This window comes from Citrus sinensis, chromosome 2 (assembly GCF_022201045.2).
Source record: "Citrus sinensis cultivar Valencia sweet orange chromosome 2, DVS_A1.0, whole genome shotgun sequence".
Taxonomy (NCBI): Eukaryota; Viridiplantae; Streptophyta; class Magnoliopsida; order Sapindales; family Rutaceae; genus Citrus; species Citrus sinensis.
In genome coordinates, this window is record NC_068557.1 from 26,050,546 (window position 1) to 26,066,961 (window position 16,416).

Below are 16,416 nucleotides of genomic sequence, written 5' to 3' on the forward strand. Positions count from 1 at the left end.
TACTACTTCAATAATTGATTTGAAATTAGTTGTCTCTTTGTTAAGAGACAAATCCTTTCAACAAAATTTCAGATGATTTCTAGAAATAATCGTAGCAACCATAACATTTTAACTTCACGTTCGATGCGGATAAGAACAAGACACGTAACGGTAAAGGCATATTAAAGTCAAAGAGAAGAAAGGAACATAGCTTTTGTCTGTTCAAGTCACGGTGGTAGTAATAATACTAATGAACATGAGCTCCACTTCTTCACCTTAATTCAGTTTCTAATTAATTAATTATATTTTAAAATTCCTCATTTTATTTATATTTTTCAAAATAATATTTTTAAAAACTGAAGGAATAGAACAGTCCAACCTTTTAGCAAACAGCGGCTGGTTACTTGGTTAATTCTCGTAAACTCCTCCTCCTCCTCCTCCTTCAAACTCTTTGCTCTGATGGATCCGCCGCCACTTATCGATTTCAGCGACGACGTCGTTTCGTCAGCCACCTCCCACTCTTACACCGATCACCAAGGCACCAGAATCTTCGATCGCTACTCCTCCTCTTTGTCGCCTTCCTCCTCTGAAGATGACGAGACCGAATCTCACCCGTCCAATTCTACCATCAAACGCCTCGACTACATGATGGAGTTCCTAGAGAGGAAGCTGTCGTCATCAGCAACAACAACGAATGAAAAGAAGCGGTTCGCTTCTTCCTCCTCTCTTCCTGAGTACATCGGCAAAGGCGGAGACATTCCGATGTTTAAGCCACCGGTCCGGGCCGCGCTCCATCCGGCCCGGCCGCCCAGTCTGGAGGTGAAGCCGCATCCTTTGAGGGAGACGCAAATCGGTTGTTTCTTGAGAACGATTGTCTGTACGGAGGAGCAGCTGTGGGCCGGGGGAGAGAATGGGTTGAGAGTTTGGAATTTGAAGGAACTGTATGACGAGAGTGAGAGTGACAGTGTCAGTGTGAGTAAGAGTAAGGGTGAAGACGGAACGGCGCCGTTTAAGGAGTCGGTGAAGGGAGTCTCGTCTGTGATGTGTATGGTAGGCGATGAAGCGAGCGGAGTAGTGTGGAGTGGGCACAGAGATGGTAGAATCATGTGTTGGAACATGAATGCTCGTTTGCTTGATTCTGATGATGGATTTGGAGAGGTTTTATCTTGGCAGGCCCATCGTGGCCCGGTTCTCTCGCTTTGCATTTCTTCTTATGGTTAGTAACCAACCACTTCTATTTCTTCTCTACTTGCAACTGATTCTGTTGGTTCTATTATTTCGGTGCATTTCCTCAATTTCTTTGAAGTCATGGTTACTACATAAATTAATAATTTTGTTTAGACTCATTTATGAGTCCATTCTAGTTTCTCCAAATATGATGGATTCATAATTGTTTGCATTTTGTTGAATCTCACTCTGTCAGCACTGATGAATTTATTTTGGAATAATTAAAAAAGAAAAAAGAAAAGGTGAAAGGGAGGGTGAACTTAGATATTGGTATGAGAAATTAGGAAATGATTATAGAAATTTAAGTTTATCGGCCTTAGAAATGTTTCAAAGTAAAATCACTTTCTGAGATTTACAAACAAATTTATTGAAAAATTAGATCATGATTGGGAAATATGTAGGACTTTGAATAAATTAATTAAATTATTATCTAGTAGATACATCAAAACCTTGATAGCTAGTTTTGACATTTATAATTTATACAGATTTCGTTGTAATACTGTTTTTAAGATCAGTCTTTTGCCTGGTAGTTGGGGGTTAAAAACTGATGCGGCCATACCATGTTGGTGGTTTGAATGATGGCATGACTTGAAAGGCAAATATCATTAATTGGTACAGAGTTCAGCAGAAGAATTTATAAAATCTGGGCTTTGTTATTGAATGTAGAAAGTACTGTTAATTCCTGAAATTAAATATTCATTTAAAACTGAATTAGTCGTGTCATGACCTATTGTGAAAAACACAAGCCTTGCCTCGATTTGATGCAGGCTATTTACTAAAAGAATTCTCTGTCAAAAGTGGAAAGCTGTTTATTTTAGATGTTAATTTCAATTTTGTTTCAGAGGGAGTAAATACCACGGATTCCACATAGTTAGGGACAATGGTATAGGGTTGACATCTTTACAGTGAATAGTTTGTTATTTAGTTAACATACTTTTGTAAATTGTAAATACTGTATGGCAAGTCATATATATATATATATATATATATATAGTTAACATAATTTTGTAAATTATAAATATTGTATGGCAAGTCTTATCTAATATGTGTGCGTGTGCGTGTGCGTGTGCGTGTATCTGGTATTGTCCAAGTGGAATTAATAAGCACGTGCAATCTTATGTTGTTTCTTTATCCTCTGTCAAGAAAATGTTGACATCTTTGTTGTTTTGCAGTAACTGGCATTGTGTTGTTTTAGTCTTTAGTTAAAATAAACATACAACTATATGTTTTATTATTCATTAAAATTTCCCTAACTTCTTGCTTGATGAAATGCTTTTACGGAATGCGATAAAGCTGGTGCTTTTCTTTTGTCATTGTTGATGTACTTCTAAATATTGTCACGACTGCTTGATCAAGATTTTTTGTGGAGGAATCCTGTTGCCGTTTCATTTTAGAATAGCTTTCTTTTATCTATTTCTCTCATTGTTCAGCAACTTTTTGCTTCTATTGTGCTTTCATTGGATTTCTTTGTTCTGGCGTAATTTATTGTATCAGCCATAATTTATTATTATGTTTCAACTTCCCTTGTTTCTTTTCTATTTGGTTCAGGGGATTTGTGGTCTGGTTCTGAGGGTGGTGGTATCAAGATATGGCCATGGGAAGCTATTGAAAAAGCTCTTTCTCTTAAACCGGAAGAAAGGCACACAGCTGCTTTAATAGTGGAGAGGTCATACATTGACCTTAGGAGCCATCTTTCCGTTAATGGCTTCAGTAGTATATTAACTTCAGATATTAAGAACTTACTATCTGATCATTCAAGAGCAAAAGTATGGAGTGCTGGATTTTTGTCTTTTGCACTTTGGTATGCCTGCCTTCCCTCTGAATTGTGATTTGTGTCTTTTATTCTTACGAACTGCACTGAGTACTTTTGAATTTTACACACTGAGAATTTTAAATATTAGACAGTTTTACCTTGCGGTTCATAGGAAAATGTTTTCCTCTTTACATTTTTTTTTTCAAGGGTCAAAAGAAGGCTTCCATAATAGAAAGAAATCAAATATATTTTGAAGCCTATAGAGGAGGGGTTGGGGGATGATATTTGTTACTTCTGTACCTCTGGGACAGAGTTTTGGGTCTCTACCTCATTAGAGTTTAAAAACCCCTTCTTTTTGTCTTGTATAACTGGGAAGCAACAGTGGTCAAATTTCCTGGTCTTTTGTCTATTTTTGAGAGTGTTTATCTTGTCAAGTCTCTGCTCCCTGTAGGGCATTTGCGATTACTGATCTTTTCTGTGGACAGCATATTGCCTTCTTTTGTCCATTGATTTTCGGATTTGAATAATTTTTTTTCCTTTTAAATAGAAAAACAAAAGAAGAAAAAGAAGATGAATTAATCTGACACCTCATTTGTTATTCCCTTCCCCTTAGATAATAGACCATATTTTCGTTTATCCTTGCCTCATTTTGGCCATTGACCAAATTGATTAGTCTTATGCATATTCCTGCTATATCTTTATGCGTGCATGTATGTGTTTGGGCATGCATGGATGTATTTGTGTAGGTGTCTATGCATTTACATGTGCATTTGATAATGACATTGTGTGTCTATGATTGTGCATGTGTAGGAATGTATATGCAGGGGAATCATTGAATGTAATTTTGGCTGATTTTTCTTAAGAGTTTTCAAACTACAGGGATGCTCGTACAAGGGAGTTACTGAAAGTATTTAATATAGATGGTCAGATCGAGAATCGGGTTGATATGTCATTATTACCAGATTTTGCAATGGAAGATGAGTTTAAGACAAAGATTGTTACAAGTTCAAAGAAAGACAAAGCACAGAGTTCCTTTGGTTTTTTCCAGCGTTCACGTAATGCCATAATGGGAGCTGCTGATGCTGTTCGTCGAGTTGCTGCGAAGGGGGGCTTTGGAGATGATAATCGGAGAACTGAGGCACTTACCACATCAATTGATGGAATGATTTGGACTGGAGGCGCAAATGGATTACTTCTGCAATGGGATCCAAATGGAAATCGTTTGCAAGATTTTCAGTATCTTCCTTTTGCTGTTCAATGCTTATGCACGTTCGGGTCACAAATATGGGTTGGCTACATGAATGGAATTGTCCAGGTATTGGACCTTGAGGGTAATCTGCTTGGAGGATGGGTAGCTCACAGTAGTCCTGTGATAAAAATGGCTGTTGGGGCAGGTTATATTTTCACCTTGGCTAATCATGGTGGTATACGTGGGTGGAATGTCACATCCCCTGGACCTCTTGACAGCATACTGTGTAAAGAGTTGGCTGGGAAGGAGTTTCTATATACACGAATGGAAAATTTGAAAATATTGGCTGGCACATGGAATGTTGGACAGGGAAGGGCTTCTCAAGATGCTCTTATATCCTGGCTAGGCTCTGCAGCTTCTGATGTTGGCATTGTTGTTGTCGGATTGCAAGAAGTTGAAATGGGTGCTGGTTTTCTAGCTATGTCTGCTGCGAAAGAAACTGTAAGATATCAACTTCTCCAAACTTTCTTCTGAAGTATGATAAGAGGCCATATAGACTCATGCTTCATTTTGAGGCATGGGCAGTTTATAAATCTGTGATTTGGTTTGTTTTACAACTTCTGAATTATTACTTTTATTTGCAACTAATCACAGTTCTAACGTTTGCTGATAAATTTGTTTGTATGCCAATGTACTGGGAGCTTCTTTCTTATATGAGTTAAAATAAAAATATGATTGATGATTGCTTTTTGAATGTTCTGTCAGTGTTTTCTGTTTTAGAATTATTTCATATGATTTAACATTTTCCTCACCTTTTTTTAATTTTTTAATTTTGTTCCTTTGTATCTACAGGTTGGGCTTGAGGGGAGTGCTGTTGGACATTGGTGGCTGGATATGATTGGAAAAATATTGGATGACGGTTCAACATTTGAACGTGTTGGATCCAGGCAGCTGGCAGGATTACTTATAGCAGTGTGGTGAGTTTACATTGTTTGCAGACCTTGGATGAGCTTGAATTAGCTTTCAATAGTGTGGATATATAACCACTTATAATTGCTATTTCAATACTATCTGGATAGTGGGTTATAAATTGCATGATTTCCTAAAGTTATTATGTATGTGATTCAAATTATTGCAAGGTATTAATTTTAGATGAGGCTATCTGGAACGCTTCTATCATTCATCCATCAATTTGGAACTCTTAGCTTGATTTTTTTACCCCTTTCTTTTAATGGTTCCCTCAAATACATTTAAACCTATGGCTGATTGAATTTCCATGTTATGTCCATACACCCTTATTATGTTTATGATTTTTTTTTGTTATAGGTCAAGTTACATTTCTGCTGAACTTTTTTGTTCTCTATTCTGGTTGTACACGTCATATTTAATGTGTGAAGATTTGTCTTTTAGGGTTAGAAAGAATCTAAAAGATTATTTTGGGGATGTCGACGTGGCAGCGGTTCCATGTGGATTCGGACGTGCAATTGGTAATAAGGTATGCCAAAGGTTATGTTTTCAGTTGTTTTACTCGGTATGATGGTTAGAAATCATATCAGTTTGGCAGTTTGCTTTCATGGATGTAAAATCTTGTTTGTATCGACACTGCCGAAGTGCAATTTTTCGAGTAAACTTTGCCTAGGAATAGAATTGTGTCTCAGATTGTAGACCCCTAAATAAAAACATTTTGAAAGGTTGAAATGTACAACATGTGCATTTGCGTGATGCATTAGTTGTGTGTGTTAAATATTTATCTCAACCATTTAAAGTTAATAAACCAATTGGTCAAAAATTATACCAAAATTTCTGAAACAGATCCATGCCATTGGTTGTCCCATTGAAAATTTTATTGAAGATGAAAAAATAGCACATCTCATTTATGAACCATCTGAATTGTGGCGACATTGGTTTTAACCACACACATTTTTATATATATCTTAAAATATTAAAAATATTTGATAATTTAGCATAATGATAAATAATCTCATGTTTTCCCTCCATCTGCAATAATTCTTTCCCTTTTATCATATGTGTTTCTTGCATATGGACCTTAACATGTAAACTTTTCAAATTACTCACATCAAATTTTTTAAAGCGGGTGTACAAGCTCTATTCAAATAATATGGACGTCTTAGATGGATAAACTTATGCATAACTATAACTGATGCTTTGACTTATCAAAGTGGGTGTTTCAAGACATTCCAGACTGGAAAGATAGAGAAATAACTTTGGATTGTGAGAGTGGCAATTTGGAATGTTACTATGTTATTCAGATTGAGAATCGTTACCGTGCGCTGTAAAATTTAAGTTGGTCCGCTGAATTATTATGAATAATGAGAGGTGATAAAAATTATCAACATCTGCTTACAGAATACATAATACTATTTGTATGTGTGGGCCCATATTCTAGCATGCAAATGGTTCTGTCCAGGCGATACATATTCTCTATTGACTGTTGTTATTTTTATTTGTTTTTGTTTTTGTTTTCATTATTGACATGGCTGCTGGTTGTCCACCCAGGGAGCTGTTGGTTTGAGAGTTAGAGTGTACGATCGAATCATGTGCTTTGTCAATTGTCATTTTGCTGCTCATTTAGAAGCTGTTAATCGTCGTAATGCTGACTTCGATCACGTATATCGGACAATGACCTTCTGCCGACCATCAAATCTTTGCAGTGCTGCAGCTGGTACGATGCCATTCCTGTTATTGTCTTGCGTGCTTGCATGCTCAATGTATTTATTATGGCTTGTTTATAGATCTGGCTTGCCATTGGTCCTTTATATTGCAGCTGGGGCTTCATCTGTTGTTCAAATGCTTCGCAGTACAAATGTACGAATTTTCTTTGATGGATATAGTTTGCTACCTCGATCTCATAATTACTGGTTACTTGATTCAGTATCTTTCACTTGGTCTGATAAATAGTTTATAATTGTACAGCCTTTGAGTGGCCTTACTGTTGAAGGAGTGCCCGAATTATCTGAGGCAGACATGGTCATATTTCTCGGTGACTTTAATTATCGACTTGATGGTATCACTTATGATGAAGCAAGAGATTTTATTTCTCAACGATGCTTTGATTGGCTTAGAGAAAGAGATCAGCTTCGAGCTGAAATGGAGGCTGGCAATGTCTTTCAGGGAATGCGAGAGGCAGATATTAAATTTCCTCCTACATACAAGTTTGAAAAACACCTGGCTGGTTTAGCAGGTACCCTTTAGCATAAAATTAATTAATATTAATTCTCTTAATTGTTTAATGAAGTTCCTAGGGTTATTTGGTTTTTATGTGAGTTATGTTGGCTAGTTAATCACTATTACTAGATTTCTGGATACTTTCCGGACTACTGCGTCAACTATATATTTACAGGTTATGATTCTGGTGAAAAGAAGCGTGTTCCTGCCTGGTGTGACAGAATTTTATATCGTGATAGCCGGTCAGATTTAGCATCTGAATGCAGTTTAGAGTGCCCTGTTGCGTCTTCGATATTACGGTAAGTTTTTGTGGTAGTGTCATTTTTTTGCCATTACAGGATCAACTGATGTTTATAAATTATGCATACTGCATAAAATAACTTTCTTCGCCGATTTTCACATTTTCTCTCATGTAGCTTCGAGAATAATTTGATTAGGCATTGATAGCTGTTTGATGCATTCCATTGGTAAATAATATTGTTATCAACTGATGTTTATAAATTATGCATATTGCCTAAAATAACTTTTGTGCCTGTTTTTTAATTTTTCTCTCATGTAGCCTTAAGAAAAGTTTGATTAGGTATTGATAGCTGTTTGGTGCACTCCATTAGTAAATAATATCGGTTAATGAAATAACCTAAGGTTAGGATGGTAACTAAAGCATGAAAAGGCTGCTTTTTGGAATGCATAGAAGGGATGGTCTTGCTAGCATGGACAAATATGGGTACCTTTTATGTGTGTGTGTGTGTGTGTGTGTGTGTATAGTCATTCGCTAGTGAGGACATCCTTACTTTAAACACGTATTTGAATACATTGGAAACTGTTTTATTTGTATTTTAGTGATGTCCTCACTTTGTTAAAATGAATATGTTTTTGTTAAATATTATATATAGAAAGAGAGAGGAAGAGAGAGTAAAAGATCCCTTACTTTATTATAGTAAGAGACAAATTGAAAGACCAGAAAAACACATACTCCAATGCAGTGTATTGAAATTTGTGTGTTTTTTTTTTTACTTTTTAGTTTATCCCTTACTTTAATAAAGTAAAGGATCCCTCATTAGCTAATGACTGTGTGTGTGTGTGTGTGTCTAGTAAGAGTTCCTTTACTTTAATATGGTAAGAACAAACTAAAAGATAATAAAACACAAATTTCTATACACTTCATGATACAATGCACTGTATTGAAGAAAGTATGGAATCTCTTATTGGAAAATTACTATATATATCCCTTTCTAATATGGGATTCTTACGTGGGATTATATTGCGGGAAAACTTTTGTGGCCACTGGATGCCACCTTATCTTTTATTTTAAAGTCATTTATTTTATGCAAATGGGCCGTACATCAAGAACTTTTTTATATTTTAAAAAATTAAAAGAAAGTGTAAGCCATAACTAACTTTTTTATTTAAGGAAAAAAGAGTAAATTTAGCATTTGAGAGCTTTTGCTCAATTGAGAGAGAATCACGATCTGAGAAGAAGAATCAAATTTAAAAAATCACAAATATTAGAAGCTGTAATAACTAGATGCCAATTTGACTGAATTGAATTAAACGCACTCATATTTCCTTTCATTATAGAATTACTAATGCACATAATAATGCAACAGATAACAGACTTGCACAGCAATTGGAATGCATCAAAATAATTACCAAAATATTGAATTAATTGAATTAAATAAACATAATTGGTAAGCAATATATATACATTTAATCACCATAAGTAAACACGACGAAGCTCTAGTTGCTGGAAAATCCCAAACAGTGATTCAGTTTTTCCTGGGCTCTAATCTTTGTAGTTTCTAGTACTTGTGATAATTAAAGTCTGATTCCTGTTTTCAAATCTCGATTCTCCCACGATTGTGTGAAAGCTCTCAAATTCTAAGCATTTGATTTTTAGTTTGCTCTTCCTTTTTTTAAATAGAAAAAAAAAAGTCTGTTAAAAGTGTTGGAGGTGGGGCCAATATGTCATATGGCTTCCGTTTTCTTTCAATTTTTTAAAATAAAAAGCTCTTAATGTGGGGCCTATATGCATAAAATAAATGACTTTAAAACAAATATTTCTAAAATGGCATTATAACTCAATGTAGGAGTCCCTTATTCGAAAAGTGTAGATACACGCACACATCACGAACTGTGTGATTAGCAAATCCAATCTATGTGTGTATACACACATACACACACAACATCATGTATGTATGCAGTCCTTGATAGCAATTAGCAAATCCAATCTAATCCTCTTGTCCCATTCTATATCTATCCATCTAATCATGAACACATGCCTAGGTGGCATTTGTATTGGTATGTCATGTTTAGGTCTATCAAGCTCTGAGTATTTAGATAACTATCAACTTGATTATGAACTGTGTATTTAATTGATTAGAAGCCTATATATGACGTGTAATCCATTTAAAAACGTAATTTCATGTTAACAACGCCAAATCAATTGACTTGAAACTGACTCAAGTAAGTCATAACCTCATCTATTAATTTGACAATACTTGAAAGTGTGATGAAACACACCATATTGTAAATTTAAAATATTCTATAACGTCATTGATTTTTAAAATATTCTATCATTGGCTCTCTCTCTCTCCTTTTTTTTTTTAAACACGCGCGCGCGCGCACATACACGAGATAGTAACATATGGCTTAATATGTAATGGGTTTGTGTGATTCAAGTAATTAATCAGGCTATTATGGTTGAATTTTGGGTTAGACATGTCAACTTGTGCTCGGCCTGTTTGATTATTATGGGTTTGTATGATTCAAGTAATGAAAGCTATTTGAAACTGACTAATTCGTGTTGGCTTCCAGCATTTTCACGTGTCATGTCTAAAAGTATTACCCTTGTACCGACACTCATATAAACATGTGCACACTGTGTTGTCTCTCCCATCATTTTCAATTTTTGATTTTGTGTAAAGCTTGACATCTCCATTTGATTAGGTATGAGGCTTGCATGGATGTAACAGACAGTGATCACAAGCCTGTCCGTTGTATTTTTAGTGTTGATATTGCTCGAGTTGACGAGTCAGTGAGGAGACAAGAGTTTGGAGATATAATGACATCAAATGAGAAGGTTAAAATCATTCTTGAGGACTTATGCAGGATTCCAGAAACTATTGTCAGTACAAACAACATAATTATTCAAAACCAGGACACTTCCATTTTGCGTGTCACAAATAAATGTGGGAAAAAAGATGCTTTTTATCAAATAAATTGTGAAGGCCAGTCCACTGTCAAGGACGATGGACAAGCATCAGATCGTCATCCTAGAGGTTCCTTTGGCTTTCCGAGATGGCTCGAGGTAAGTTATTTTGCTTTGGACAAATAGAAATACTTTGAGTTGGCTTTCATCTGAATCAAGAATTGCTGTTCCCAAACTGTTAATAGTCAGATTACAAAATGCTGTCACAATTGGGCTCTACCTAACCCATAGAACCTTCATACATGATCAGATAAATATTAATGATAATGATGATGGATTCAAGAAGTTATCGGGTCGAACCTTTGTGTTACTGGGTTTTGTTAAAGTGAGCCTGCTGTTTCAACTCTCAAGGCTTGTTAGGCATGATTTTGGAACCTTGATACACAAGCAGATACGTTGATTCATGTGTTTAAAATCATTTGTACATGTCTGATTTGAGATAGTTGTAGGATGTTTCTTTAATGGAAAAATGGCCCTTGTGTCTGCCTTTGTCTCGCACTCTGACTGACAGTAAGAAGTCGACTTTCATTTTTTAAATAATGATGATAAGAATTATGAGAATGATATTACTTGCTGTCAAGTTTTGCACAATTGTCATTTTTCAAACTGTGAATCAGAGGTGGTTATAACTCATACGTAGCTGGAGCATTTTTTTTTTTTTTTTGCTTTTTAGCAAGAGTTGAGTGATTTTTTGTTTCTATCCTTTCAGATGTACTGAATCTAGTTTTGTGATTAGTTTTAGTTTCATCTATTTGTATTGTTTGAACTAGGTCACACCTGCTACTGGCATGATCAAACCAGATCGCACAGCAGAAATGTCAGTTCATCACGAGGACTTTCAGACCCTTGAAGAGTTTGTTGATGGTGTCCCGCAAAACTGGTGGTGTGAAGACACAAGAGACCAGGAAGTTGTGCTGGTGCTTAAGGTTCGTGGCAGGTATTCAACTGAGACAAGAAATCATCGCATTCGTGTGCGACACTGTTTTTCAGCCAAAACAAAAAGAGAGGATCATAAACCCAATGAATCTGCGCAGATCCCAGGAAATGTTCTTCCTCGGTCTGATTACCAACGTCTAAGCAGTTCCTTTGATGTGGTGGACCAATTACGGAATTTGCATAGTCCTTAAAAGTGAAAAAGATAATACCCTCAGAAAATAACGTGCCACTGTTGATGACTGCAAGAGGTTGATTTGTGCTTTACTTAAGGGATCGATTCCATTTCTACAAGTATCTTGCTTGTAAACAGCAAGCAGCTGGGTTGGCCGTTTATGATTAACAAGTTTGATTTGTGTTCATAGAATATTTATTCAGTTTACCTGGTGCCAATTTTTAGTGTGTCATCAGTTTGTTTGGGAAGTTTTGATTCAGTCGTAATCCTTTGGGGACCGAATTTAGGAGTGCAAGTGTACAGAAATTGCAAATACATCAAGCTTCTGTTCTTCTCCAGTTTCCGATCGCAAGCAAGTCCAATTTTTTGAGTGGCCATCTTTTAGTAAGGTCAAGTCCCCACGGCCTGGTGCGGAAGAAATGGGATATGGTCGCGGAGCGAATGCCTATTATTTATGGGTTTTTTTTTTGGTTTGTGGGGTGGGGTTTGGCCTGCTTCATTGGTGGATTGTTTGTTAAAGTAGTTGACTGATTCCAATAAGTTTTATAAATTCTTAGCAGTTTAGCAACTCATCTCTAATTTTAATTGATTTGAAATTTCTCTCTTAATTGTCATTTTGCACACTGATATCTTTATGAGTTTTCAAATTACGATATAAAATGCGTGGTCATTGTGATGTAGCGACGAAATGTTTTCTCATTTACTGAGTATTAAACAATCAATTGGAGAAAGGAACAACTGCGACCACATGACGGGGCTCCGGAGCATGTCTAATTGAGATTCAAGAGGCGCTACGCAGCACGCTCTTTCTTAAGAAACCTAGAAACCACAAGTCGTCTATAACAAGAATAAAATAAGACATGTCGTCCATAAAAATATTCAACAAATGATTGATCGTCTAACTTTTAACTCCGGAGTAAAAAGTTAACTACACGCTGTCTTTGAGAAAATTACAAAAGACGACATTACATCCAACAAAATATTCATTTGACGGAGAGAAATCACCCATAAGATAAATGAATGGCCGGACATGTACGGTGAACATTTCATCGGGCGATAAAGATAACGTAACAAGTTAACAAAAAAACGTGGGAAAGGGAAACAAGCGGGGTAGGTTAGTTCGTTGGGCTTAACGATGACCACGTGGTCAGGTATTAAGCACGGGGGAAAGTTAGTTGAGAGCATTTTTCTAAAAAAATTTTTCTTTCCTTTTGTCTGAACACCATATATGTAGCCAGCTGAGCACTTGAGCTTGGGCCCGAGTAAAACAATATAAGAAGCAAACATTTTGTTAGTGTTTGCAAATTTGTAAGCCGAAAATTTGAAATTGAAACTTTGTTGGTTTGCTGAAAACGTGAGTGGGTGCTTGCTGTACTCGTTATGATGGAACAAGTGGAGAACAAGCAAGTGATATTCAGAGGGTACATAGAGGGAGCACCCAAAGAGACAGATATGGAAATCAAGATTAGCGGAATACAACTCAAGGCACCAAAAGGGTCAGACTCAGGAGCATTTTTGGTTAAGAATCTTTATCTATCTTGTGACCCTTACATGAGAGGCCGCATGCGCAGCTCCTTTACTTCTAGCTACATTCCCCCTTTTGTTCCTGGTCAGGTATTCATCTTTTCGATCACCCAGTCAATTCACTTCAGATTTGATTTTTTTTGGATCCCCAGTATAGTTATTTTGGTTTTATTTATGCTTATGAAACTGTCTGCTAGCTGTAGTAGTTTAGAATATCTTCTGCCTTTTCAGTTAATTTAAAGATGATATTACGCCAACAATGCCATATATTGTCCACAGAAACTTGTCTAATTAATTTAGGGTGTCTTGAGAGTCCTTATAGATGTTTTCTGTGAATTTAAAATTATTGAAATCATGCTAATTTTCGTTCATCAATATGTGCCTACAAGTGCTGGCTGGATTGTTTTGCATTTGGCCCTTTTGCTCTGTTGATGATTTGAAAAACTATTATCCTTGTATTACTGTCTAAGATTTGTGGTTTATGTCTTCTGCGGTGACAATCTTGATGAAGCCCGTTGAAGGATTTGGTGTGTCGAAAGTCGTGGATTCAGATAACCCGAATTTCAAGCCAGGCGATTTAGTTGCAGGGTTAACTGGTTGGGAAGAATACAGCTTGATTAGGAAAACAGAGCAGCTTAGAAAAATTCAGCCAGATCATCATATTCCTCTATCATATCATATCGGACTTCTTGGTATGACATTTTGTGTTCATAACTAGGTGTTTCTCACACTTGTTTATGATATTTTTCTCTTCTTTATAGTTATTACTATCATTCTTCTTGGATTCTCTAACGTAAACGTTTTTCCCAACAGAATAACTTTCTTTTGAACTATTAGAGTGCTTCACCTAAACAAGATGTAACAAGATATAACTGCTAATCCTTAAATACTTTGCAAGAACTTGGTTGTGTAGTTTCAAGAGACAAAATTGTCGTGAGAGCCGCTCTTGCTTTTATCTCGAATACTAATACCATATGAGCAAATGTATTGAACTAGTGGAAGTACAATCATGTATGCATAAATAAACAAGTTAAACTATCAAACATACTTGTTCTTGTTCCTTGTGTTTTTTTTGTTTAATTCTTTTGTCAATTACTTGGTGTTCTTCTTTCATAGATTTAAAATATATAGGAATATAAACTTGACATATAAATACAGCTTCAATATACAGTGTTTCTTTGTCTCCTTCTGTGGTCATTCAATTCCACCATAGCTTGTTTCATTCTTTCTTAATTCATTACTTACATAAGTTGTTTGGTTTTCCTCTTAATTTGCATGCTGTCTTTCTCAGAGCTGAAATTCAACTTGTGCTTGATGACCCATATGCCTAGGTCCTTTCTTTTTGGTTTCACTTTATAAAATATTAACCAAGTTATTGAATCCTATTCGAGACAGTTACTGAAACGGAAACTTTGACAGGTATGCCGGGTTTTACTGCTTATGCTGGATTTCATGAGGTTTGCTCCCCTAAAAGTGGGGAGTATGTTTTTGTCTCTGCAGCTTCAGGAGCTGTTGGTCAACTTGTTGGCCAACTCGCTAAGTTGCATGGTTGCTATGTAGTTGGAAGTGCTGGAAGCAGTCAAAAGGTGAGTTTCTTATGGATGAATATAACATTTATCTTAGATGGTATTCAACAGTTTGTTTGGTACATTGAGTGACTCTTGATGGTAAATTAATGTGAATTTAACTGCATAAAAATGTTGTCTATGTGGTCTATCAGGTTGATCTTTTGAAGAATAAGCTTGGATTTGATGAAGCTTTTAACTACAATGATGAAACAGACTTGGTTGCAGCTTTGAAAAGGTCAGTAAACTTTTCCATGAACTCGCAAATAATTAAGAACCGGTGTAAAACTCAGCTTCCTAATCTTGAAATTATATTAGATGGCAACTTTCTTGTGAATTTCAGTAGCAATTAGGAAATAAACACACATAAGCATACACTTTTTTTCTTGTAGGCCTTTTTACTTTTTACCTGCTTATTCCTTACCTTGTAAGCAGATGCTTCCCGCAAGGCATTGACATCTACTTTGATAATGTGGGTGGCGAAATGCTTGACGCAGCATTGCTCAACATGAGGGATCATGGGCGAATAGCAGTTTGCGGAATGGTATCTCTACACAGCTACCATGATCCCCAAGGCATTCATAACTTGTTTACTCTTGTAACAAAGCGAATCACAATGAAAGGATTCTTACAAAGTGATTACTTGCATCTGTACCCACGTTTCTTGGACTATGTTATCAGCAATTACAAGCAAGGGAAGATTGTTTACGTTGAAGACATGAACGAAGGTTTGGAAAATGCTCCAGCTGCTTTTGTTGGGTTATTTTCGGGCAAGAATGTGGGCAAGCAGGTTGTGCGTGTAGCCTGTGAATGACTCTCATTTAACATACATGGGACTTTGAGGACGCACTCATATTAATAATATTATTGCTTTTTGGAATAACATTTTATGTCTTAAGAAGCAGCTATAAATTTGAGAAACGAAATATAATAAAATGCCGTATTTTTTTTTGGGGGAGAAATTACATATAATTATATAAAGCACAAGGGAAAATAATGCCAACACACTCGTGTTGGTTGGGTGCAACGGCTTCAAAGATTTTCATGTTTTTTAGAAAGTGTCACACAAATCTCTTTTAAGACAAATCTGGAGATCTATCTAATGAGGTATTTGGTTTTTTTTTTTTAATTAAATGATTTAATTGACTTAATTTCAATTGATTAAGTTACTGTTTTAATTTGTTTTTTCAACTTAGTGAAAATTTCCAATCACTAAGTTATTAAACTAATTTTTTTAACTTTTTGCTCAATTTAAAAAGTCTGAATGACCCATTAAAAAATATTCTCTAAAATATCATCATCTCATTGATTTATTTTCATCCTTATTTAAATAAAACTTACTAATTAACAATTTAGTGTTATTATTCATTGTCATAACTTGTGATAATATTTTATATTATTATTATTTTTACCTTTTAATATTTTTCAAATTAACATGATTTATCTCTACAAATTTTTATGAATATTTTTTTATATGGTACATCATGAGCTACAGTAAAATTAATTAACATGTTCTAATTTAGACTTGAACCTGGATTATATTATAATAAAATACTATCTTATTTGTGTTCTTTGATATGCTTATTGTTTATTTAATATTTCATATCTATAAAGGCACAAATATAAAAATAATGATTTTCAGTTTTTTTAAGTTAAAACAAAAAGCAACTTAATATT

General features: G+C 35.4%; 2 protein-coding genes across 3 annotated transcripts; both read left to right on the forward strand.

The window, feature by feature from the left end:
- The first annotated feature begins 214 nt into the window (after nucleotides 1–214).
- On the forward strand, nucleotides 215–12,258 carry LOC102624548 (type II inositol polyphosphate 5-phosphatase 15). Of its 2 annotated transcripts, XM_006468575.4 has the most exons (11): nucleotides 217–1,195; nucleotides 2,755–3,007; nucleotides 3,839–4,649; nucleotides 5,001–5,125; nucleotides 5,559–5,643; nucleotides 6,666–6,831; nucleotides 6,934–6,974; nucleotides 7,083–7,350; nucleotides 7,510–7,633; nucleotides 10,281–10,641; nucleotides 11,313–12,258. In XM_006468575.4, the coding sequence occupies exons 1-11, from the start codon at nucleotides 439–441 to the stop codon at nucleotides 11,667–11,669; spliced, it is 3,348 nt and encodes a 1,115-aa protein (XP_006468638.2). In that variant the 5' UTR covers nucleotides 217–438; the 3' UTR covers nucleotides 11,670–12,258. The 2 variants fall into 2 exon arrangements, with proteins under 2 accessions (XP_006468637.2, XP_006468638.2); XM_006468574.4 differs by having other exon boundaries at nucleotides 215–1,195; nucleotides 6,666–6,974.
- Nucleotides 12,259–12,726: 468 nt separating this feature from the next.
- Nucleotides 12,727–15,622, forward strand: LOC102624262 (2-alkenal reductase (NADP(+)-dependent)). Its single transcript, XM_006468573.4, has 5 exons — nucleotides 12,727–13,264; nucleotides 13,686–13,866; nucleotides 14,594–14,760; nucleotides 14,895–14,977; nucleotides 15,175–15,622. Exons 1-5 carry the CDS (start codon nucleotides 13,031–13,033, stop codon nucleotides 15,551–15,553), a joined length of 1,044 nt encoding a protein of 347 aa, XP_006468636.2. The 5' UTR covers nucleotides 12,727–13,030; the 3' UTR covers nucleotides 15,554–15,622.
- Nucleotides 15,623–16,416: the final 794 nt, after the last annotated feature.